Source organism: Eufriesea mexicana, unplaced genomic scaffold (assembly GCF_001483705.2).
Source record: "Eufriesea mexicana isolate 0111107269 unplaced genomic scaffold, ASM148370v2 scaffold2913, whole genome shotgun sequence".
Taxonomy (NCBI): domain Eukaryota; kingdom Metazoa; phylum Arthropoda; class Insecta; order Hymenoptera; family Apidae; genus Eufriesea; species Eufriesea mexicana.
This window is the reverse complement of record NW_016910993.1, coordinates 547,396-571,343: the sequence shown is the minus strand read 5'-3', so window position 1 is coordinate 571,343 and position 23,948 is coordinate 547,396. Positions and strand designations below refer to the sequence as shown.

At 28.9% G+C, this 23,948-nt stretch overlaps 3 protein-coding genes across 6 annotated transcripts; 1 reads left to right on the top strand and 2 right to left on the bottom strand.

Moving 5' to 3' along the window:
- Positions 1-407: 407 nt before the first annotated feature.
- LOC108550716 (chitobiosyldiphosphodolichol beta-mannosyltransferase) lies at positions 408-22,049 on the top strand. Of its 2 annotated transcripts, XM_017904533.1 has the most exons (15): positions 411-687; positions 838-1,180; positions 1,275-1,522; positions 1,606-1,779; positions 1,847-1,961; positions 2,272-2,444; positions 16,362-16,415; positions 19,581-19,707; positions 20,758-20,808; positions 20,890-20,964; positions 21,107-21,261; positions 21,337-21,443; positions 21,514-21,525; positions 21,602-21,742; positions 21,825-21,943. In XM_017904533.1, exons 1-15 carry the CDS (start codon positions 411-413, stop codon positions 21,870-21,872), a joined length of 2,100 nt encoding a protein of 699 aa, XP_017760022.1. In that variant the 3' UTR covers positions 21,873-21,943. The 2 variants fall into 2 exon arrangements, with proteins under 2 accessions (XP_017760021.1, XP_017760022.1); XM_017904532.1 differs by having other exon boundaries at positions 408-687; positions 21,514-21,742; positions 21,825-22,049.
- hoip (NHP2-like protein 1 hoip) lies at positions 3,891-4,571 on the bottom strand. The gene is made up of 2 exons (XM_017904538.1): positions 4,463-4,571; positions 3,891-4,271 (listed from the first exon to the last, which is right to left on the bottom strand). Exons 1-2 carry the CDS (start codon positions 4,463-4,465, stop codon positions 3,891-3,893), a joined length of 384 nt encoding a protein of 127 aa, XP_017760027.1. The 5' UTR covers positions 4,466-4,571.
- LOC108550717 (uncharacterized) lies at positions 7,267-13,349 on the bottom strand. Of its 3 annotated transcripts, XM_017904534.1 has the most exons (6): positions 13,195-13,349; positions 12,827-13,057; positions 11,789-12,200; positions 10,533-10,832; positions 8,189-8,277; positions 7,267-8,108 (listed from the first exon to the last, which is right to left on the bottom strand). In XM_017904534.1, the coding sequence occupies exons 2-4, from the start codon at positions 13,004-13,006 to the stop codon at positions 10,654-10,656; spliced, it is 771 nt and encodes a 256-aa protein (XP_017760023.1). In that variant the 5' UTR covers positions 13,007-13,057; positions 13,195-13,349; the 3' UTR covers positions 7,267-8,108; positions 8,189-8,277; positions 10,533-10,653. The 3 variants fall into 3 exon arrangements, with proteins under 3 accessions (XP_017760023.1, XP_017760026.1, XP_017760025.1); XM_017904537.1 differs by lacking the exon at positions 10,533-10,832 and having other exon boundaries at positions 13,195-13,348; XM_017904536.1 differs by lacking the exons at positions 7,267-8,108; positions 8,189-8,277 and adding an exon at positions 10,281-10,358.
- Positions 22,050-23,948: the final 1,899 nt, after the last annotated feature.

The following is a 23,948-nucleotide window of genomic DNA, read 5'->3' as shown; positions in this document are numbered from 1 at the left end:
ACAAAGCACTGTATTTTCATCTAGATGAACAAGATTATTTTCAGCTTCAAGAATAATTAATAATAAAATAGCATGAAAAGTATTGTATACGTCACAGAAATTAAAAAATTTTTGTTATCAATTTTTGTTACCCTGTATTTATTATTGATTGTTAATTATTGTGTATATTTTTGTCATCATCTGATTTTAATCTTTTTACGCAGTCCATTTATATAAAAGATTTATGTAAATTTATGTAACATTTATGTAACATTAATATAAAACAAACATTAATGTAAAAGACAAGTTCTTTTATTATAATATTTTATTATAAAATAAATTACAATAAATTTTATTATAAAATAAATAAATTTATGATTTCTAGAGTGTTCATATTTTTGAACTAAGATCTTGTCTTGCATGTCTTTAAAATGTGGAGTATTTATTTGTTTTGTGTAATTCCTTTAATTCTGTTTATAATTGGAAAATTATATTTAAGTGTACATAGAAAACATAAGAATGTTTGTATTGTTGTTCTTGGAGATTTAGGTAGAAGTCCTAGAATGCAATATCATGCAATATCATTTGTAAAAGAAGGTTTTACGGTAGACTTTATAGGTTATCCCGGTTCGTCCCCTTTAAAACAAATAAAAGAAAATTCTCGCATACAGATTTATTATCTTCGTCCGCCTCCAAAAATAGAAGATAGTACGTATGTATATTTACAATAAATTTAGAGTTTATTCATATTATCCTATTTAATAAATAATTCCTTTCTGTAAACTGCAAAAAGTTTAAAATCACAATAATCACAATTAAAAATATATTTGAAAAATAAAAATATTCTTGATATTTCAGAATTGTCTCGTTCATTTTATTATATGATAAAAACAATATGGCAAACTTTTAACCTTTTGTGGGTTTTGTTTAATAAACATATACCAAGTTATATACTAATACAGAACCCACCTGCAATACCAACAATTCCAGTTTGTTGGTTTTATTCTATTGTTGTTGGTTCACAATTTATTATTGATTGGCATAATTATGCATATACTCTTATGGCATTGAGTTTAAAAGATGATCATTTCCTTGTAAAATTTGCAAAAATAATTGAAATATATTTTGGTTCCAAAGCACATTATAGCTTTTGTGTATCTCAAGCAATGAAAGAAGACTTACAAAAGAAGTGGCAAATTTTGTTAGTATATATTATATAATAATTAGTATATATTATATTTTCATATATGATTTATAACTTTGAATAAATAATTTAATACCTCTTTCTTATTTAGAAGTAAGGTTTTATATGATCGTCCAGGAAATCAATTTCAACCTATATCTTTAGCAGAAAAACATGCATTTTTATTAAAATTAAGTGAGAAATATCACATATTAAAAGGTCCAAAAGAAAACTCAACTGTATTTACAGAATGTATAGAAAATGAAATACACTTACCTTCCAAAAGATTGGGTTTAATTGTATCTAGTACAAGTTGGACAGAAGATGAAGACTTTTCAATATTGTTAAATGCATTACAAGGTATGGTACATTATATTAATGATAATAATTATTGATATTTAATATTAAATTATTTATTATTTTTTTAACTTTTTGTTTTATAGAATATGAAAATGCAATTGTACAAAATACTTGTAATCTACCTGATTTAATATGTATAATAACTGGTAAAGGACCTTTGAAAGAATTCTATACTGCTATCATAAAATTAAAGAATTGGGAACACGTTACAGTTTTGACACCATGGCTTGAAAGTGAAGATTATCCTAAGATGCTAGGTATTCAAATCTAACAAAATTTTATATTCATATATTTTTACATATAAATAATATAATGTATTTGTAGCTAGTGCAGATTTAGGCATTTGTCTTCATACATCATCTAGTGGATTAGATTTACCAATGAAAATTATTGACATGTTTGGTTGCAAACTTCCTGTTTGTGCATATAATTTTAAATGGTAAGTTAGGTAGAAGCTTCTACTTTTATAATGTTTTCATTATAAACATCGTACTATTTTAAAAAATTATTTCTTATATATACGATATATATATATATGTATAATAAGAATTCTAATAACATATAAATGTACCTACGTTTTGGAATATTTATAATTTAACTATTCTAAGAATGTAATATTTTTATTACATGTACCTTTGCATATTATTTAAATTAGATCCTGGTATTTTTCTTTTTGTATTATAAAAATATATAAAAATATTTGTATTTTATATTTAAGTTCTTTTTTATGCAGTGTTTTTATTTTCCAGTTTATCAGAACTTGTTAAGCACAATGAAAATGGAATGATTTTCTCAAGTGATAAGGAACTAGCAGTACAATTAAAATCATGGTTTGAAAATTTTCCTAATAATGATGTTCAACACAAATTAAATAAAAAATTTCAAGAGGAGTTGCATAAATTTCAAGAAATCCGGTGGCATGGTAATTGGTCTTCTATTGTCCTACATTATTTTAATAATCTATAGTTAATTAACCTTATTGATGTACATATTTTTCATTTTATATAATACACATTTTATTTATTAAAAAAATTTTGTTTTCCATCTTCTCAGTTATTTTAGAATACGTTTTGGTTTAAGAATTTAATTTAAAAATATGTTTTGTTATTTTATCTGCTTTTTAGCAGTAGCAAAATATGACTTAAATCAAGCTCTAAATTAAATTTGATTTAAGTTATAATTGCATTTGCATGGAATTTATTTAAACATTAAGAACTTATTTTTTATTTAATTAGATTTCAGACGTACTTGAGTAACATTTGTATGTTAAATAAGATTTGAATACTGTTAAATTAATTTGAATATAATTATATATTGAACATTGTCTAACACATTTTAACCTTTCCTCTGATCTATATCTATAATATAATAATAGATGATTCTTATATAGTTTACCTTTTTGAACATGAAACCATAAACGAAATTACTCTATCACTCTCAATTTTCAAAAAACACGCTTTTTTTACCAAAATGAGATATTACACAAAAATTAAAAATATTAGGAGAGAAGAAAAGGGTAAAAAAATCCAACCCAAAGTTTAAAATTTCAGCACTGAGAATTTAATAATTTCCGAAGTAGAAATACCAAATTTTTAGGGCAAAACATTAAATTTTACTTATACGTGCATGTTTGTATCAGTGTGAAGTAAAATACAAACAGGAAATATTTTTTATACCTAAGTTCGTTAAATTCATAATAAGATACCAAACATGTTACGTTTACAAACGTATTTTATCATATTGATAAATAATGAGAATTAAACTTTTATTTATTTATTACACACTTTTTTGACAAAAACAATTTCTCAACATCTTTTTATACATTACATCAAAAGATCTGTTAAAATTTGTCTTCTACTATTATAATATGATAAAAATAAAAATAAAAATAAAAATAAAATAAAATTGTGAAAATTTCAATATGAATTTTATACAGGATGGTAAAATATTTTTATATTGTTTATAAACATGATAGGTGATATATGTAGGTCGATAAATCATATCTTGTAAATGTACATATGTACAAAGCAAATTTTCAAATTTGATTTTCTCAAAGACTAAGCTGCAAACGAAAGAAAGTTATTCTATATTATTTTTATGAAAAACCACTTGGTGCCTGATTGTACATATTTTCTAGGACAATCTGTATATTTGACTTTAGTAGAGAGTAGAAAATATTTATTTTAGTCTGTTGATATAAATGAAACCAATATTTCCTACTTGTTTATTTAAAGGATAACTTATTACTACATGAAAGATATACAAAATTTAATGTTTTGAAATAATTCAAAATATTATGTAAAAAGGAGAAACAATAATTTGATTATTTTAATTTAAAAAGAATAATTTTATATCAAGAACAATTTATTCAAACTAATAGACGTTCAATTTCTTGTTGAATGGCTTGAATTTGTGGTTTTAATTGTGAACCCTCATTAACTGTCACAGAACAAGAAACAACAGGTCTAGATACACCACAAGCACGACCTAAAGCTTGTTTACTTCTAACAAATACATATGGGACATTTTTGTCTTCGCACAACAATGGTAAATGTAACAAAATTTCCAAAGGTTTGGCATCTGCAGCCATTACAATAAATTCTGACAAGCCACGATTTAATGTTTTTGTCGCTTCATTAGCTCCTTTTCTTAGTTGCTGATAATTCATTGCTTGTTGTACTAAGTTCAAAATTTTAGCAGTTAAAGTGGCATCTGCTAAAGGATATGCTTTTGGATTAACTTCATCTGCCTATGGAAAAAAATGTAAGCTATTAAAAAAATTGTAATGTTTGTTTTAAATTAAAAATTAAATTTATTCTTCTTTATATTTATAATATATATTAATTGAAAGTAGATAGATAACCACGTGTGAAACCTAACCTATTAAATTCTACATAAATAAATAATAATTGTATTACTTCTAAGTAAATAGGTGTTTACCATTTTTGTTGATTATTTTTATTGATTTTTAAATATTCTTTTAAAAAAATTATTTATCCAAAGGTAGCTGCTCCTCTCCGCGATTTTTGTACAAACACCGCTTCATTTAATTCAATTAAATATTTTTATGATGATAATAAAGATTTTGTTAAAAGTTGCAACACAGTTAGTACATAGTAATATTTGCTTAACTGCCATATATTTTACCCGCCTATTGTCATGTATTCATCCCCACTAATTTCTGAAGTGCTTCGACTATTTCTTTATTTCACTTATATTTATAGTAAATTTTTCTTTTTCTGGGTTTGCATGATCTAGCAAGCGTAATCGAAAAGAAAGTCGAATAATTCTTGAAACATCTATTTGCAATTACGGATAATAACACGACGATTAAGTGAGTGTTACTCTAGATATCGATATGTGTATTTTAAATTTGAGTATGATTCACCGTATAGTTTGCTACATATAATTGTTTAAAATTCTCTGTTTTCTCCTTTCTATTTTATGGTTATACAGGAAGAAGCACAGAGAAAAGTCGACATTTAAATATATACTTATTATTGAAAAATAATGTGTAATAAAAATCGAAACTAAAATTTAGACAAAGTTAGTTGAAATTTCACGGAGTCACATTTTCTAATTAATAACTAAGTATTATTATATAATATATGTATTTTTTAAAATGCTCAACTATTCTATTTTAAATTATCTTATTTTTTCTCATGTATACTTCCTTGTTTTGAATTTCTGTTAATAATAATATTACAGAGTTCTTCATTTTTGTAAGTTATGTATTAATCTTAGAATCGTAATGTCAGTCAATAAGACAAAACATGTCATATGTTGTCTCATAAAAATTTTGACTTGGTAAAATTATTGATAATATAGTTTAGATTGACAAAATAGATTAACAATAAATTTTTTCCTAACATCGGAAGTGTTAAAATATCTCTCACTTTATGACTCGGAAATGTTTTTCTAAAGAATTTTAATGTGCCATAAAATCCATATATAGTTTCTATAAATTCATTTATTAATTAATATTTTTTAATTATATAAATTCTTTAATTTCTAATTAAATAAACATATTGAATGGTAGATTGTGAGTAACTAATAATACAGAATCATTAGTATAATTTGTTAAAAATTAAAGAAATGTTATAAGTGATTTGCATGTTGTAATTGTTACTTGTTTTCTTCGAATCAGTAGTATTCCATCTATGTTTTGCAAGCTATTAGTTTTAATAATTCCTTTTTTTATAGATTACATTGATAGTATGCAACTGTAGGTCCTGTTAATTTAAATTTCGCGGTAATAACAAATGTAAGAGAGAGAGGTGGGGGAATGTCATATAGAAATTCTGAGCGTTAGCATCGCAATTGCGAACGAGAAATTAAATGTGAAAGAATATGAGTGAAAGAGTATTAAAACACTATTAATAAATCTGAAATAATGAAAGTAAAATTTTTCTTATGATTAAAATAATTCTAAGTATGACTACATTTGAACTAATTCTAAATTTCTAAAAAATAGTGTATCTAAATATGAAATTTGTAAGATAGAAAGTAAAATTTCATATTATCCAAAATAACATTTTAGTCTGTTCTGCTAACTCCCCTTGTATTTTAATCTCATCGTATTTATAGTAAAGTCAGTCAAATTCAGCTAGCAGTAGGCTAATTCATAAAAATACACTTTGAATAAATGACAACATTCAGTTCTCAAATTATGAGTGCTTGAGTGAATAATACTATACTATTGCGAACTAGTTATTTTTATACACACAAAAGATCTCATTTATATTAATTTCTACAAATATCTTGAAAATTGTTAATAACACTGTCCAACGAATTTTAACTTTTTCTCTAATCTGTAATATCTAATAGGTGATTCTGGTAGAGTTTACCTCTTCTGAAAACGAATCCGTAATCGAAATTGTTCTACCATTCTTATTTTTCGAAAATTGTGAGTTTTTTTAAAAGCGCACGATTTTTTGGCTAAAGTGAAGTATTACATAAAAAGTAAGAAGGGGTTCATCTTACAAATTAGGTGAGTGTATCCTAAGTTTATTTATGCCCATAATTATAATTATTTGTGCTTTTGGATAAGCATAATTGATCACCAAAGTTTAAAAACAAATCTCAGAGCATAATTTCTGCGCATATTTTTACATTTTTACAAAAAGTTCTTCATCTGTCACGAATTTGCTATACAGCGTCGTATTCTATAGGCTTTTCTGAAAACGAAACCATGGAATAGAATTGTTGAAGAATTGTTGTGTATACGGGGATTTACAGCCACGCAGCTATTGCTCGCTTCTCTGTTATCAACAGTGCCGTAGCTACACGTAATCCGAGTATCAAGTGCAATAAAGCTAACATTAACAGTCTACGTAAAAAAAAAAGAAATACAATTTTTCTCTAAAATTTCAGAAAATTGACAAAGTTCAAAAGGGATTTTGAAAATTTACAATAGGTAAGAAATATCTTAAACTTGGAGCGTAGCTCTTTGTTTAATATCGCTTTTCAAATTATTCTTTGGAAAACAATATCAATTACTAGGTCTTACTACATGGAGGTCGCTATGTATAGAGACCCTGGCCTTAGTGGCCTTACAATGAACGCCCTACTGGCAGCCTTCTGTACCAAAGATATTCATGTCTAGATATAGAACAAAAGCTACTGACACTATGTCAGTGTCTTATAAAAGGGAATTTAGATCGATATACTAAATCTTATTATATTCTACATCCGCAACACTAACATTTTTCATTTCAAAAGTTTTTAATAATTCTAAGTTCCTATATAAATTGGAATTGAAGAAAAATATAGAAAAAGTGAACAAATAAAAATTGATATGAAATTCGCGATACACAGTCGAAACTAACGAGTTAAACTTCCTCGACATAAGTTGACTCCCTGACAACCTGAATACGAAATATTCTAGAACGAAGGTGGCCAGCGAACTGATGATACTCTCAGGGGTAAAACTCGAGGGCCTAGGGAGGCCTAATAGCCGGACGAACACTCCGTACCCCTGTCGCATGGGGGAGAAACCAATTAAGGAATCATCCCATGAGGTCTGACCGTAGCCACGTCATGAGTCACAGATTACAGGGTCTGTATCCTGGTCGTGTACGTGAACAGGTGCACAGGACGACCAGGGCCGACAGACCCTCGCACTGATACACCAAAAAGACGTCCCAACGAACTGATGCGTGATCCAGGAAGACAGTAACTCGACTCGAGTCCTGAACTCGATCTGGGAGAATTACCTACGATTCTTTCGATCGATCATGAAAACAGTTACGTTCTATCTAATAAGCGGAAGGATATAAGGGAAAAAATTTTCGCTCTATGTTAGATTCGTATCTTTGGACAGAAAGCGCTCATAATAAACATAGGATCTATCTTATAACAAGTTAAAGCTAAGGCGCGTGCATTCCACGATGTCTACCAATGTCCAACGATGAAATATCAAACTAAAATGAATCGCAAGAGAAAACAAACAAACTAGAAATTAATACGAAATAATTAAGAAAAAGAATATGAAATGAATGGAAAAAACAACAAAAATGGTAAAATAGAAATTAGAGATTATGAAGACGAAGATCAGTCCAACGATGTATTTGAAAATCAATCAACACTAGAAAAATAAAGAAATATATGTACATAAAAAAATATATATGTAATATACATATAATATATATAATATATAGTACTGACCACTGACTACTGATAGTTAACAGTTAGTCACCACCTTTGGATTACCAACCACGCCCAGTGGGGAAGATTCGTTCGGTCCGAAGAGAAACCTGCAAAAGAGCAACTAACTTGTAAGTACTTGCGTGGTCTATATATATTCGACAATAGGTCGAAGATCGACGGAAAGTTACGAGCATTATCGATTTCGTTAATAATAATAATTTGTCTTCTGTAATAGTCAACAATTTGTTGATTTTTTCGTTTTTATTGCAAATTTATGCTTTGAGCAATTTGTTATTAATAATAAATTTGATAATTTAACATTTTTTATAAACTATAACTGCATTCGCATAGGATAAATTTTCATTATACGTATATGTATACACATATCAAAACATTTTTAATTCCTTTGTATTTTTGGATAAAATGAAGTATTACACGAAAAGCAAAAACGTTAGAAGATTACTCTCATCTTAAAAGTTAGGTGGGAATTTATTTTTGAGCAACTTTATATTAAAAAGTCATTCGCGTTTATGTATCGAATAACGAAATTGTTTCAAATTACAAGTGATTTAAAGAAATTTCTTATAATTTTGCGATTAGTATAAAGAAGTACATGAAAACATATACATATTATACATATAAAAAATGAGATAATTTTGGTGTCAATTACGCATGGCTACGGCTCTGATGAGTGTATCAACGCAACCGAGTACGTACCAGATCAATTTAATACTGTGACTCCAAACTGACTACTAGAGGAAGAAATAACTTAAGATTTGGGATGATGGGCAATATTTATGTAGAATCGGGGTGGGTGGATTGGCTAAAGTAATGTTGTGTTACTGCTTCTTAAAATACAATAAACTTATACTTATTGGCTACGAAACCGGGGACCCGCTATGGGTACGGTGATTTTTACTGCCTAGACACTATTTCGAGGACCGTGAAGGACTGATGCTGCCCGCGCCCTGGCACCCTTATTTAAGCATTCACTCTGTCCTTTTCCATACCCAGGCTTTCCTTCGCAATCATACTTCTTTCCTACACAGCCTCGGTGGGCGCGGTACTTCAAACACTCTGCACGCATATCTAATCTTTCACTCTAACCTAACATTCATTGAAATCGTTCCTCTTGCGCGCGGTCTCTTTCGTTCTGGGTCCAGACACACTTGCCATTCTTCCAGGGCCGTACTTATTCCAATCCCACATTTATATCAGAATTAGGAAATAAGTGGAGGTTATCTATAGATCGAAGGTTAAGAGAGGATGATGCAGGGAAGGTCAGGGTCCGAGTGAGCAATAGGGCGATGAGGATGAGCAAGGGATAAAAAGGGAAAGTTAGTTTATCTAATGTACATTGGTAAACACCTATAGATGACTAAACAGTTATCTAACACCATCAACAGATTGATAACGCATCATAATTTTCAGTGTTTCTTGAGACTAATACAATATATGCAAATATTGCATACGTATCCTTATAATGTATCCATTTCTTAATAATATAAAAGATTAACCATTTTTTCTATAAATTTCACCAGTTTATATGAAAAATGTCTGCAACGAAATAATAACACACATATGAAAATATAAATTAGCGAACTTTTGTTTTCTGAGAATGAAAAGAATTTCTCACATATTTCTAAGCGTTGAATCCAAATCTGGCAGAAAAAATTGCTTATCATGTTGGGTTTAGGAGATAAACAAGTAACAAATACTGATTTTTGCTACATTTACAAAAATATGCTAAAGATAGTAATCTTTTTTCAATATTTTTGTCAACTGCATGGTATAGTATTAACCCTTTGCATTTGAGAGGTGACTCTCACAATCAGTCACCGTTTATTTTAGTGCTATAACTTAAATAATGGATGATGATAATTATATTAAGAGCATCGAAATAAAATTATTCTATTCGTTCGTTTCTCACGAAAATGCATGATTTTCTTTTTTTAATTTTAGCATAAAGAGTATCAGTGAGCTTATAAAAATCTAAGAAAAGCTACAAATTGCATCTTCACAATGAAGAAATCTTCGAGTCCAAAGGGTTAACCTTTGCTTGTAGAATTAAATTATATTTATAATCATATGATTTTTTATTTGCTGGATATATAACTTTGTTGTTTGTGTTTTGAAGTTACCCAAGCAACACTGGAAATCATAGAGTGCGCTATCATTTTGTCGTGTACTGAAAAATATAACACATAAATAATATTATTAATTTTGTATTGTTTGTGATATAAACTATTTACATTAATTATATTGATATATATGATTGATTTAACTTCTCCAAGAATGCTTTATGGGAACAGTACGTTATCTGAGAATTTCGAATTTTGGTACACTGAATATTTGTACATACCGAATCGTCGTTTTCGCTCCTGCAGTTTGAAACATAAATTAATTTTCATAAAAAATACGCAATATTATGTGTCTCGTATAAAGCATCGTAAAAATGTTTCATTCTATAGTAAAATGATATTTTACTCAAAAATATTTCTTGTATATTTTTCTGGTATTTTTTCGACTATTCCAGATTGCATTATATCCCATGAAAGCTCCGGGATGTTAGGCATACATAACTCGCTTATAGTTTCACATATTTCATCACGAATAGTTTCGTCGCTTGCAATGTTTGGAATTTGTTTATCTTTTTGATAATCTGTTAATGGAATATATTTTAAATATTAAGAAACAGTAAAAATATGTTAGCATCTATAATGATATTAAAAATTAATATCTAATTATGTGGTATTATGAGCTGTGAAGGACTCTAGCAAAGGAAATAGTATTAAGAGTGGCGTTCAGGGTGATATCTGGAGTGCATGCGAACGGACAAATGATCGCGTGCAACGATTATATGGATGAGATATTTATGACCGATTTATGAATCGAGTGTAAACAATGAACGAAAGTTTAGGAATGTGTCCGAGTGTCTGAAGTACCTGGCCCACCGAAAACGAGGCCGTGTGGGAAATGAATGATCAACGAAGAGAGCTTGCGTATGAAAGGAGAGAGTGTTAGAATTTAAATAAGGGTGTAAGGGCACAGGCAAGTTAGAATGCGTGCATTCCGGGCAATAGTGAGTGGGAAATCGAGTGTTTGAAAGTTAACACGTTAAGTGCCATGCCGGTCCCCAGGAGTAAAATTTACTCGTTGAGTCCAAAGCTCAAAGAGCAAAAAAAAAAATTGATCTTACAATAGTTGGTTCAGGACAATTTGCGGTTCATTCATTTTAATAGCCTTTTATCAATCCAGGAACGTAGAATCCTGTTATGGTGACTATGATACTCAATTTTTATACATTCTGAACTTTTCCAAACGAATTTTTATTAATTTAAAGACAGACTTTTGAAATTTTTAAGAACATTTTTAGGTTAGGGTTAGGTTTCTTGTACGTAAAAGAATTTCCGATTTTCGTATGTTATTTTAATACCCATGATATTAAAAAGAAGAAATAGTTTTCTGTTTAAAAATAAGCGCAGTGTTATTCACGAAAAAAGGTAAAATTTCTGTCTTATAATTTTTACACGTTTGAACTTGCATTTAAAAGATTCGTATGGAAATAAATTTTGGGAAATATAAGAAAAATAAAATGAAAATGGAAATATAGATTACTTTGTAAGCAGACACATTGAGGAAGAATTAAAGTCACATTGTATCCTGACGGTGGCAAATCTTTTCCTTTTATTTGTCGTTCTTTCCGTGGATGAGGTTCAAACAGATTGAGATAGGTATTCGTGTCTCCGCCATTTTGTATGCAATTAAGCAATCTCTCGCATGAATTTGTTAACTTCGTGTCAGAAGTATCCGTTAACTTATAAATTTCTTTCCAATCCGTATAACATAAAGAGTTTTCGCTCGACGTCTTCGATTCTTTTTGTCCATTTTCCAAGCAGATACATGACTTTTCATCTTGACATGTACAATGACTGCTTTCTCTGCTCATGGGTCCACAAACTGATAGAACACTGGATTTTGTGACATTTTTGCATACATTGTCTTCCTTCTCTCTTGTCCTTTTATTTTCCTAAACATAAGTTTTTAAATATAAGTTTTTTTCTCCTTTTTTACGTATTTGTGCCTTCAAAATCTGTAGTGTTTACTTTGTTTGTATTCAATTCTGAGTAACAAGATTATTTCATTGAAAATTAGTTTTTATTTTACCGAGCTAGGGGGTCAAGTATATACAGATGGAACTATTTAAATATCTTCGTTATTTGAGAATACATAAGAAGATGTTTGGGACAAAAGTTGTACTATTCTGTACTGTTCTGTTTCTGTATTTTTATAGCGCATAAAAGGACAAATTTAGAAAGGTACAAAAATGTATTATAACGATATAACATAACGAAGAACAACGACTTTCAAGAATAAAAAATTCTTCAAATTTGGATACGGTACGTTTCCCATTGTGAGATCGGTCACAAATGTTAGACATTATTTTTTCATCTAATGGCATAATTTTGGGAGATATCCCGAAAAAATTTCTCAAAACAATTTTCACCAGTATATTTAAGGTCTACTTTACAATGGAGATTAAATTATGAAAATTGCACAGATTTAGTTTTGCAATTTTAACCTAAATTTTTAACCTAAAACTTTTAGAGGACTTTAAAAATATTTGAAAGAAAGCTGTAATAATTGATTATTTACCAAATCCTTCGACCGTTTATCTATCTTCGTGCATGGTGACGAAAATCCAAAGAATATTTTACGTGGTGCATTGATATAGTACTGATTAATATTTTCTTTTAAATTAATCGCGCCGTTGTATCTCGTTGTACCATACGCTGGTACAGGGCCGGTATCTTTTAAAGTACAATTTGCTAACATTTTCCTAGACTTTAATCAAAATTGTCCATCTAGGACGAACAGGAAATTTTTCTAAAAGTACATTAATTAATTGTCATTGATTATGTTATTTGTTTAATTTTTTAAAATAGTTCCAAATAAATCGATACTTATACAATTTTATAAACGAGCTAAAATTCATTTAATTTTCTTTTATAATTGTTTAATACCTCACTTATTTGCAGTCTTCATTTTATTCAAATTATGCTTTTTCTATTCATTTTTGTTGATAAAACTAGTATGACCAATCGTTTTCATATTGTAATAAAAATCGTAACAAAAGAGCAATTAAAGTTGATTAGAAAAGGTTGATCTCCAATCCTGAAAAATATTTTTAACATTAAGTGATCCGGGTAATTAGTAAGTGAACTTAGAAAGTATTTAATTTGAATCAGTAAATAGATAAATATTTATTACTTCCCTTAGTTTGTATTTCGTGGCTTCTTCGATAAATATGCTTTAATTAAGAAAATAAAAAATAAATAAAATGCATTTGCATTGCAAATAATAGACACAAACTATTTATTACGAATAAAATTATGTAATGACAAAAATATTAGATTTATCATCATTATCAAGAAATTAGAAACAATATTCAATTCGTTAAACACAGGAGAAATTAAATAATTATTACCGTTGACATATTTCTTGTTTTTAGTTTAATCAAGTAAGGATGTACGTAATGTGACTTTGAAAATTTGAAATGAATTTTTGTTCATTGAATGATTTGATATTTTAATTACTGTTAAATTTTCTATATGTGGAATGGTAAACAATAATGAGTCGATATGAAAACACGACTGCTTCAGTGCAGATTAAAAAATATTTAAAATCGTAGTATTTGAATGCAATACAATATAAACACAATTATTTTGCATCTGAAATATTAAAATAATTAAACATTCATTAAATGACATAATTAATATATTTTACTTGCCATATTTTATATATTTTTTAAGGTTATATTTGATTCACGGTATGTATTAATATAGTATTATTATTTATTCACGAATGTTTGTATATTTAAAATATGTTAGAGTATGTAATAAAATATGAAATATGAAAGTGAGGAAAGTTGATATAAGTTTAGAAAATATATTTCATATACGTCCTAAAAAGAGGAAAAATGAAAATTCAGAGAAACCAGAATGAATATGCTCACTACAAACGAAAACGTGTTAAAATGATGTAATTAATTTAGTATGAATTGTGTTCCACTGATATATTGCTATGAAAACTTAATATCTTATTTCAAATGTTGCATTTGCTGTACGTTGCAAGAACAATGCACTTTTGTTTTCTCTTACTAAATAAATATGATATCATATCTGTAGCGCTTTGATGATAAAGTAGAGAAAAAAGGAAGAGTGAAATACGTTTCATTCGTAGCGTTTTAGTAAATTTGTCTCAGGATAAATCAGGGGATTCATTTGAACAAAAGGAATAGAATTATCGTTTTGAGTGCAGTAATTTCGAAAGATCGATCGCAATGAAATTTGAGAAGAAAAAAGAAATAGGAGAATGAAGCCGAAATCTAACATTTCAGTTTCGAATATTTAACAGTTTTTAAAATATTAATAAAAAACTTTTGGCACTATATATTGGGTTCTGTTTATATGTATGTGTTCATAACGTATATGCGTCAGTCTCCGATCGTCTTTTAGTTACTATTTCCGTAAACATTTCATTACTGAGAACTGAGAACGAGCAAGAAATGTAAACATAACAAGTGAACAACACGTGATCAGAACAGGACTGAAATATATTCTTCTAATCCCTGCCCATTAGAAAGTAACTGGATTAGCATGCGGGGACCCACAGCAAGGGTCCTTTATAAGTCGTCCCTGAATATCAATTGACTGCCATTCGCTGCCGCTGTAGTGCGGCCGCACTGACGGCGTGAACGTTTTGTTTATATTTTTTCTTTTCTCGTTGAATGGACTATTGTTGGGGAAGAATCACCATTGAAGTAAATATTGTCTTCTGAATCAAACAGTAAAAACTTTCAGCGAATTCACGAAATAGATATGTTCTAGGTTTGAATTGAAAAGACAATGAAAATAAATATTACAGTATTCTATAACACCTGTGAATTTGGAAGTTGAGTGAGAAACCTAAGAAAACGCACTAAAAAGGATAATATTTAGCTCGTGAAAAATTATAATTTTCATTTCAGCTTTGGGTACCCGAAAATTTTGTGATCCGATTTCAACTTTGAATATTCGAAATTTTCGGACCTTGACCCGAACTCGTGAAAAATAACTGGTCCGATTCGCACCGGAAATGTCGGGTACTCGCATACACAATGCATTTATAGAGACATTAGCTAAATGACTAACCATTGCACAATATCATGGATATCCACTGTCGCAGATGTACATGACACATAAAGTTCAATGTGTTGTACGAAAAGTTTGTTATTAATATTTCGGAAATTAGTAAATACCCGAATAAAAAATTTTAGATTTAGAATTTACTCCTCCCAAATTTTATCTCGAACGATCATTGAAGCTTTTTGGAACTTTATCTTAAGAAGTTCATCTTAGATCATAATTATTTAATATCGGAAGACTAGACTTAAATGTGAATTACGTTTCTAAAAATTTTGGAAAAAATATTTTAAACATTTGAATTTTAACGAATTTTTGTCGCTGACGAATTTTTGAAAAATTTGGGATATTTTGTTACCAAAAATTTTATCACCAAAATGTTACCAAAATTTGGTAACGAAACTATACTAGGATTTGTGAGTATCAATGTTCGAGATAGTAGAGTATGGCACTTATAGTTTTGATCTGTTTTTGATTTAAATTTGATGTCAAAGTATTAGATTAGGTTTTGATTTTGAGAGAAAAAATTATTTGATTTTGGCCAAGATCAATGATGATATAGATATAATTCTGAAACTAAGAACTATAGAGATTTAGTGCCATATTATAACCAAAGAGTTAGTTGAATTAAGATAGACAAAATATAAATTTATATTTTTGTTTATAATAATTTCTAATTGTTTGTTATTTGACATACATATTATGCACATATGTAATAAATCGTGTAATAATATTCCTATACAAATTTGTATCAAGTTAAACAGATTTTTTATAATTTTGTGATAACGAAGATGAAAGTGCATCTGAAGTGTCAATGAATACAAAACTAGGAGATAACGTCTGCAATTTATATAGTAGGGAACTCTAACGGAATATTTCATTTTGGTATTGTTGATAGTACTTGGCGGTTTCTTTATTCGCAAACTTTTTATTTACCACAATGTCGATACTATTTGTACCATTTATTACATTTACATTTATTGTTTTACAATCTATAACTGTTTCAGGGCAATTTAGTTCACTTGAAGATATCACATGGTTAAACAATCGACCTATTATTGGTAAGTATCGATTTCTCTATCTTTATATATACTATGTGCATATATATGGGAGTGAGTGAGTACTCCAATTAAATAAATACATAATATAGAGTGCTTTTTCAAAGAGCACACATCTCAAGAGTACACATTCCCTGCCAGACCGTTTTTTGAAGATTTTCCGTTCAGGCCGCGTGGGACGTATGTGCCCCACGCTTTACAGTTGTATTGTTTTGTTTCTGGCGTATGCATTACAATGATTAAAATAGTGCAAAAATCATAATTATCAAGGAAAGGGTGTATAGTTTAAGATGCATAACACAACAAACCAATAATTTGTTAATCCTCAAGAAGGACGGCTAGGCGCGTCTTCCAAGTATTATTGCCGCCGCAACATCCGCTTATAAGGAGTAATTATTGTAAAATTTGGAAAAGGTCTGAGGAAGAGAAGGAGAGAAAAATTGCAAACATTTTTAAATGCAAAATATCCTAATCTATAACACTGAAATAGTATTATATACGTACCGTATTTCCTTCGTTTATTTTACTTTAGAAACACACTGAACTATAAATAAATCCCAGCTTCAGTGAAGCAGTAATTGTCGTATCAACGGCACGCGAATAAATGACTGATCGAAACACGAGAAGTGCAGTTAAAACAAGTTGCGGTAAAAAAATGTGACCATCACACCGCGTGGGGCGTATACATGATCAAATGAACGCATCAGCAATAGTATTAAGATGCCACAATTGACTGTATAATGAATTTTTAAAAAATACTTTATTTTACAATGATAATACTAAATGGCTTGAACGGAAAGTTCAGCGTGGGGCGTATGCGCCCACGCGGCAGGGAACGTGTTAACACCAAATTTTGAATGGGGAGGAGGAAGAACAAGTAAATGCTAAATATAAAATATTATTGTTAGGAATATAAATAATCTCCAAGATATCAATGAAAAACTTTCGACATTACTCATAGAAACTGCCTACACAGATATAGATAAAATAACCGTTTTTAGATTTAGATAGATTTAGGTTAGGTAGAGTTAGTAAACTCATCGAATTTTTTTCATCACTGATTTTGATTATTTTTAATTATATCGTAAAGATCGACACTTCGAACGTTCGTTAAAATTTTTTGAAGGATGTATTCCTTTGAAAAGATTCGCGATCAGTCCCAGTTTCCAAGGTATCAACAAAATGAATACTAGTAATGCATTTAACTCTTGCGACAGACAGATGAAGCCTACATATTAGTTACTCAGCCAATCAAATCGCACGAAATATTGATATTTGCTTATTGGCAAATTTTTTATAGCAGCTACTCTTACGAATGTGTTAGAAGTAATCTTTTTTTTATTAATATCTGAAACTCTAGCTTTATAACGTATTTCAAGCCCATCACAATGAGCGAAGAAGTAGTGATTCGATAAGTTTGTTGATTTTATGTTTTCAGGCAAGGGAATACAGGGGGCAGAGTAAAGTTTCTCCGCAGCTCATTCGTTAAAATGCAGTTGAAAGAAAATGAGTTGATTTGAGATAGGACATCCTATAAAAATTCATACCAGATTTTAGATAGGGATTTAGAAAGGTTAGGTATCTTTCCCCCTTAATCTTAAAATTTGGTGCCAATCAGAAATGCGTGTTGTTTGTAAGGACATCAATAATGTATAACATAATATATAATGTAAAATGTTTAACTATACTTGTTTCTTTAATGCAAATTTGATATTATAATAACATACAGAAATAACACACATATTTATTTGTCTCTATGTTTAATTAAATCTATAGCGTGTTCAACGTAACGGTCGCATTGATTTTTGAGGCACTTACACTAATTTGACAAAAAAATGTTTGGGATAAAAGTTAACGTGTTCTTCGTGGAAAACAGATTGCAATAATAAACATTTCGAAAAATCATTTTATTGGATAAAAAATGCAAGTCACCTCGACTTTCTTAAATGGCACTATGTATTTTTGACGTTATAGCGTTATAGCTGACGAAGAGATGAATTCGACAACCTGCTACATAATGACCTTCGAGTGACCTTTATCTTAGAAATTCACAGTAATTGAGAAAATAATTTCCCTGCGCGTTAATGAAACGTACATAAAAAAATTATAACATTGTTACCTTAAGAACAACTTTCATTTTGAGATCATCAACAAACTAAATACAAATGTATCGTTTAGCATATACCAAACAAAGCCTTATCTTGCTTTGGTTTAAAATATTAATACTCGCCTATATCTTTCGGTAGTTCGGACTTAACCTAGAATGTGTATTAACATTATTGTAATAGATTAATGTGTACTGTAAATAAGAGATAAAGATGTATGTTTACTATATAAATTTTTTTTCGAAGTATCCTTGATCCTGAGTTGCATGTACATTATATAATTATCAAGGAAAATAATTTTCTCAATTACAGCGAATTTCTAATCTAAAGATCACTCGCAGGTCATTATGTAGCAAATTATTGAATTCGTCTCTTCGTCAGCTATAACGCTACAACGTCAAAAGTACTTAATGCCATTTAAGAAAGTCAAGATGACTTGCGTTTTTTATCGAATGAAAAGATTTTTCGAAATTTTTATTAGTACTATTTGTTTTTCACGAAAAGACTGTATCGTAGATTGAAATACACTACAAAGTATAGATAGTAAAACTTCCAAAATTCACATAAAATATAGATGACGATCAACATTCAACTTCATAGATTATCTAAAATACTAATTTAAATATAAATTAAAAATAAACTCAACAATAAAAAATAATCTAATAATTTTAATTTCAAAGATGTAAAACACGTTAAAAAGTGTAAAATTATATAATTATAGAATATTGCATTTGAAGCAGTAAAATTTTCAAAATCATAAATATTTACTTAGTTATGATTAACCAAAAAGTTTTTAATATTTTTCTGATTCTTGTGTGACACGTTTAAAAATGGAACATTTTAAGATTTTTTAAATTTCAATTTTTTAAGATTTGTAATAAATATTCGACTATTCTTTGATGTTATTTTTTAGCTTAATCAATAACATAAAAGTACTGCGAGTTTTATCTTTTATTCCAATTTTAGTTTTATCTTTTATTTGTTGGATCGAAATAATATTTTATTTAGTACTGTCGCTAATTAAATTAATTTTTTATATTTTACTCGTTTTTATGTTTAACAGGCGTTCTAGCACAAGAACTGTCGTATAATATGAGAAAGTACTATTCAACGGATCGTTACCATAGTTATATTGCCGCATCATATGTAAAATTTATTGAAGGAGCTGGTGCGAGAGTTGTTCCAATATGGTGTGTAACATTATTGATATTTCTATATTTAACATTTATAATTAGCTAAATTTATTATTTAGTATTATGGAAGTAAGTAATAACTTTTAAAGCATAGTCACAAGGATATAACTCTAATAATAATAATAATAACAGTAATGCTCGGTTAAGTTATAGAAGTTCAGTAACTAATATCGAAATTCAATCGACCAGAGTATCTTCTTTTTCTTGGAATTGATTCGAACATTGTCAGCTAAAGAAAGAGAAGGGATATAACAAGAGGAAGCGAGATAGGTACAGTACGTTGCGCAACAACGATCGAAATCCAACATTTAATAAGATATCAGCATTAGAAAGATTTTATTTTTTCTAATTTATATATTGCCCTTATAAAAGTTGTACAACAAATGAGTCCAAACACGATATAAATCAAAGTAATTTTAATTATAGGCATGAACTTGATGTAGGCAGCTAAATGATATGTAATAACACAAAAAATCGATCTAACATACATGGTCTTTATACTCGTTTCAATCAGAAGTATTTCAGAAACGTACCGGTATTATTTTTAGGAAAAATTTTCCTAATTTTTTATTTTAGGTAAAATTTTCTTTACTGCATGTCCACTTTTTTTGATAGCGACATCTCTCTTTGTAATGCATCTGCTTCTTTCTTTGTATCGAGCAAGACAGTCTCGAATTAAGATATCGACCATCGACATGGTCCATTACAATTTAACTGAATAAATTGCATTGTAATTTAACCGAGCATTACTGTAATAGGAAGTAGGAAATAAATTAAATTATTATTTTAATAATTAAAACAGTGCAATTTCTAATAAAATGAAATTTCTATTTTATTTAAACGATAATAATTTTGACACAAAAATTTGTTAACATTTTACTTCACTTAGAACTTAGAATATCGTAAATCGATATTTTTTGGAATTTATTTTGGATTATATTTTCGTATAAAGTATTTCATCATATACTGAATATGATAAGATTAACATTAAAATCAGGTTATCTTATAAAATTTGTATAAAATGAATATTTTTAAATACTTTTTTAGGATTGGAAAAAACGAATCGTACTACAGAAACATTTTAAATAACATAAATGGGTAAGAAGGAAAAGAATAACTAAACTTCAGAAGACAAATTATGATGTATGTATGTACTTATCTCTTTAATATTTTCCATAGAGTCCTCTGGCCTGGAGGAGCAACTTTATTTGATAACGATGACGGATACGCTGATGCAGGATATTTGATTTACAAGTAATAGATCATGTGAAATTATTTCCGTCGCTTAAAATAATACTGAAAATTTGTATTTAATTATAGATAACTATACTAATTATTTCTTATATTATGTGACACGAGAAATTCTTTCTATACTTTTTTATTTATTTATTTACAGAATTGCGAGGAGGATGAATAAAAATGGTGATTATTTTCCAATTTTTGGGATATGTTTGGGATTTGAGTTGTTGACGTATGTTGTTGCCAACCGCACTAAGCACAGAATAGACTGTGATAGTATAAATGAAGCACTTCCATTGGAATTTACGCCAGGCTTGCTATTTTCTTATATCCTTTCTTAATAATAAGTTTTTAACATAAAAAAGTAATTTCATTCATATATTTCAGATTTCCGAAAAGGTAGGATGTTTAATAAAGCATCATCTGATATTATAGACATATTGAAAACAAAAAACGTGACATCAAATTTCCATCAATATTGCGTTACGAAACAAGTTTGTTATACTTATTAGCTTTGCAATTACATTTGTTTGAAAATTTATAACATTTATGTGATTTTTGTAGAAGTTACAAAAAGTTGGTATAGATAATCAATTTCGAATACTGTCTTATAATCACGATAAGGATGGAATTAAGTTTATTTCTTCGTTAGAACACGTTAATTATCCTTTTTACGGCGTGCAATTTCATCCAGAGAAAAATTTATACGAATGGATTCTTGGAAGAAAAATTCCACATGGAACAAATGCCATTAAAACTGCACAATATTTTGCAAATTTCTTTGTTAATGAAGGTATATTTATCTTTTCATTACTGTATATTTTTTTCTTCTAATCAATGCAAGTTAGTACGAGTTAAAACTGATTTGGTTGCAGCACGTAAGAACAACCATGAATTTGCTTCCAAAGATGAAGAAGCTTTAAGCTTGATTTACAATTACCCAGTGACTTACACTGGGCTAAAGAATTCTTCATTTGTGCAATGTTACATATTTAAAAACTAATAATATATCGATTTTCAAATTAGCTAATTTTCATTTGTTAGATTTACTGTATATTATTATTAATTATTATTGTATTATATGTATAGAAATGTTGGGTAGGCAATAGAATAACAATAGTATAAATATAAAAATGATTTATTCTAAACTAAGCGCTAATTCACAATGACTCTCCGCTGACTCAACTCGCTCTAGGCTAACTCTTAAAACTGTTCCCTTCTGCGTCCTTGCACTCTGTCTTCTTTCATACTCATGCTCTCTTTTTCAATCACGCATTTCTTACGTACTACTGACAATCTCGCCCTCAGTGGATCACGTATTCTAAACACTCATACACGTTCCTAGGCTTTCACTCTTCACTTACACTCGATACTGCCATAAATATTCCGTTGATAGGATCCTTGCACGCGGTCACTTGTCCTTCTGTACGCACGCCAGATAACAGCCTAAACGCCTAAGCTGAATCCAAGGACGCCATTTATTATTACTTGCTTTCGAGGAGCGGCCCAATCTTTCCCATGCACTCTACAGTCATACCCACACGAAAGGTACTGTCATAGGCGGTAACCTCCTACATATGATTTATATAAATTAGAAGAAATATTAAAAAAAAATAAAGTTTTTAAAACTACTGCTGACTGATTTATGTATGCTTATTTTCACGAAATCGTTAGTTTATGCTAAAAAGGTTTATTCAAAATAGAATTAAAGCATGGGAAATCATTACATGTAAGACAGGATACGTAGTGTTCACATTTAACATAACACCAGTGTATATTGTGTCACAACTGGGATACATAATATTACAATGGTGCATAATAAAATTCTATACATATTTCATTCTATCTAAAGTAAATCATATTTTGAATTTTTTCCTTCACCATCGTGTTTCGCTTTGAACCGAAGCGTATCTGTTTAAGTGACTTCTATTACTCTTAGAAAAGACGAAATTATTCAAGTGGAAATTTGATTAAATTTATACACGGAACATGGGTTGCAATTATCAGTGAAAAAGTAAAACAGCATCTAGTATTTTACTGTGTTTTACTTTAATATCTTCTATAAAGTCGCTTCGATTCAAAAAGAACGGTTGGATTTGATATTTGCTTGCTGTTTTTTAAAACAAGCACGAAACTAAATCTCTTAAAAGCATGAACCAACTCTTAATTTTATTCTCGTAACATATAATATTATCAATAATAATAATAAGATAATAATAATAATAATTCATATAAACATTATTTCTATTTATTCCTTGTTAGACTTTTTAGCAAATTACAAGGAGCGATGCCACGAATAAATTGCAGAGGAATTCTTTACACGTATCGTCGGAAATATTACTTGCATCAAGTGTCTCCGGTACGGCATCATAGTTTTCTTTTCTTTTTTTTTCTCATTTTCACGTCGTGTACAATATATATATACATAATGTATATAAGCGTGAGCAATATATATTATACATATATATTTGTTTTTCCTCTCTAGATGTATCTTTGCACGAACTTTGCATGTTTTCTTCTTATTTCATTTCTTGTTTTCTCTATATATCGCTTTCTCTTTCTCTACGAATATAATGTGAAAATTTTGCGCTCCGTATGTGACATACATCTGTGTCACTTGTAAAGTGACCCTGCGGTATTAATTAATTTTTCCCTCCTTATCTCTTTCTTTCTTTTTTAAATAGTACGTGATATCTAACTGTTTGGATATACTTAGATATATTTATCGTAATATATTAATCTAGACTTCTACGGAGTGACGAACAATATCGTACACGAAACTCCATGTGATGCATGCACGCGCGTTAATAAATTTATCATCTTTCTCGTGTCTATATTCAATAGTTGTTATTATTATAATATTATACATAATTAAGGTAAGCTTGGTAATGTGACAATCGTTAACATGCAACTGTGAATTTTCTTTTTTACCTTTTTCATGTTTTGTGTTTTATAAATTGAACATACGTATTGGTGCCAAATGCTATTTTAAATACGCG

Coding starts and splice junctions, on each gene's coding strand:
- LOC108550717 (XM_017904534.1), bottom strand. CDS start 13,006: ATGTTAGCAAATTGTACTTTAAAAGATACCGGCCCTGTACCAGCGTAT. Junction 12,201..12,826: donor ATAAACGGTCGAAGGATTTG/GTAAATAATCAA, acceptor ACTTATGTTTAG/GAAAATAAAAGGACAAGAGA. Junction 10,833..11,788: donor TCAATGTGTCTGCTTACAAA/GTAATCTATATT, acceptor TTCCATTAACAG/ATTATCAAAAAGATAAACAA.
- LOC108550716 (XM_017904532.1), top strand. CDS start 411: ATGTGGAGTATTTATTTGTTTTGTGTAATTCCTTTAATTCTGTTTATA. Junction 2,445..16,361: donor TCAAGAAATCCGGTGGCATG/GTAATTGGTCTT, acceptor TAACTGTTTCAG/GGCAATTTAGTTCACTTGAA. Junction 21,444..21,513: donor AATATTGCGTTACGAAACAA/GTTTGTTATACT, acceptor TGATTTTTGTAG/AAGTTACAAAAAGTTGGTAT.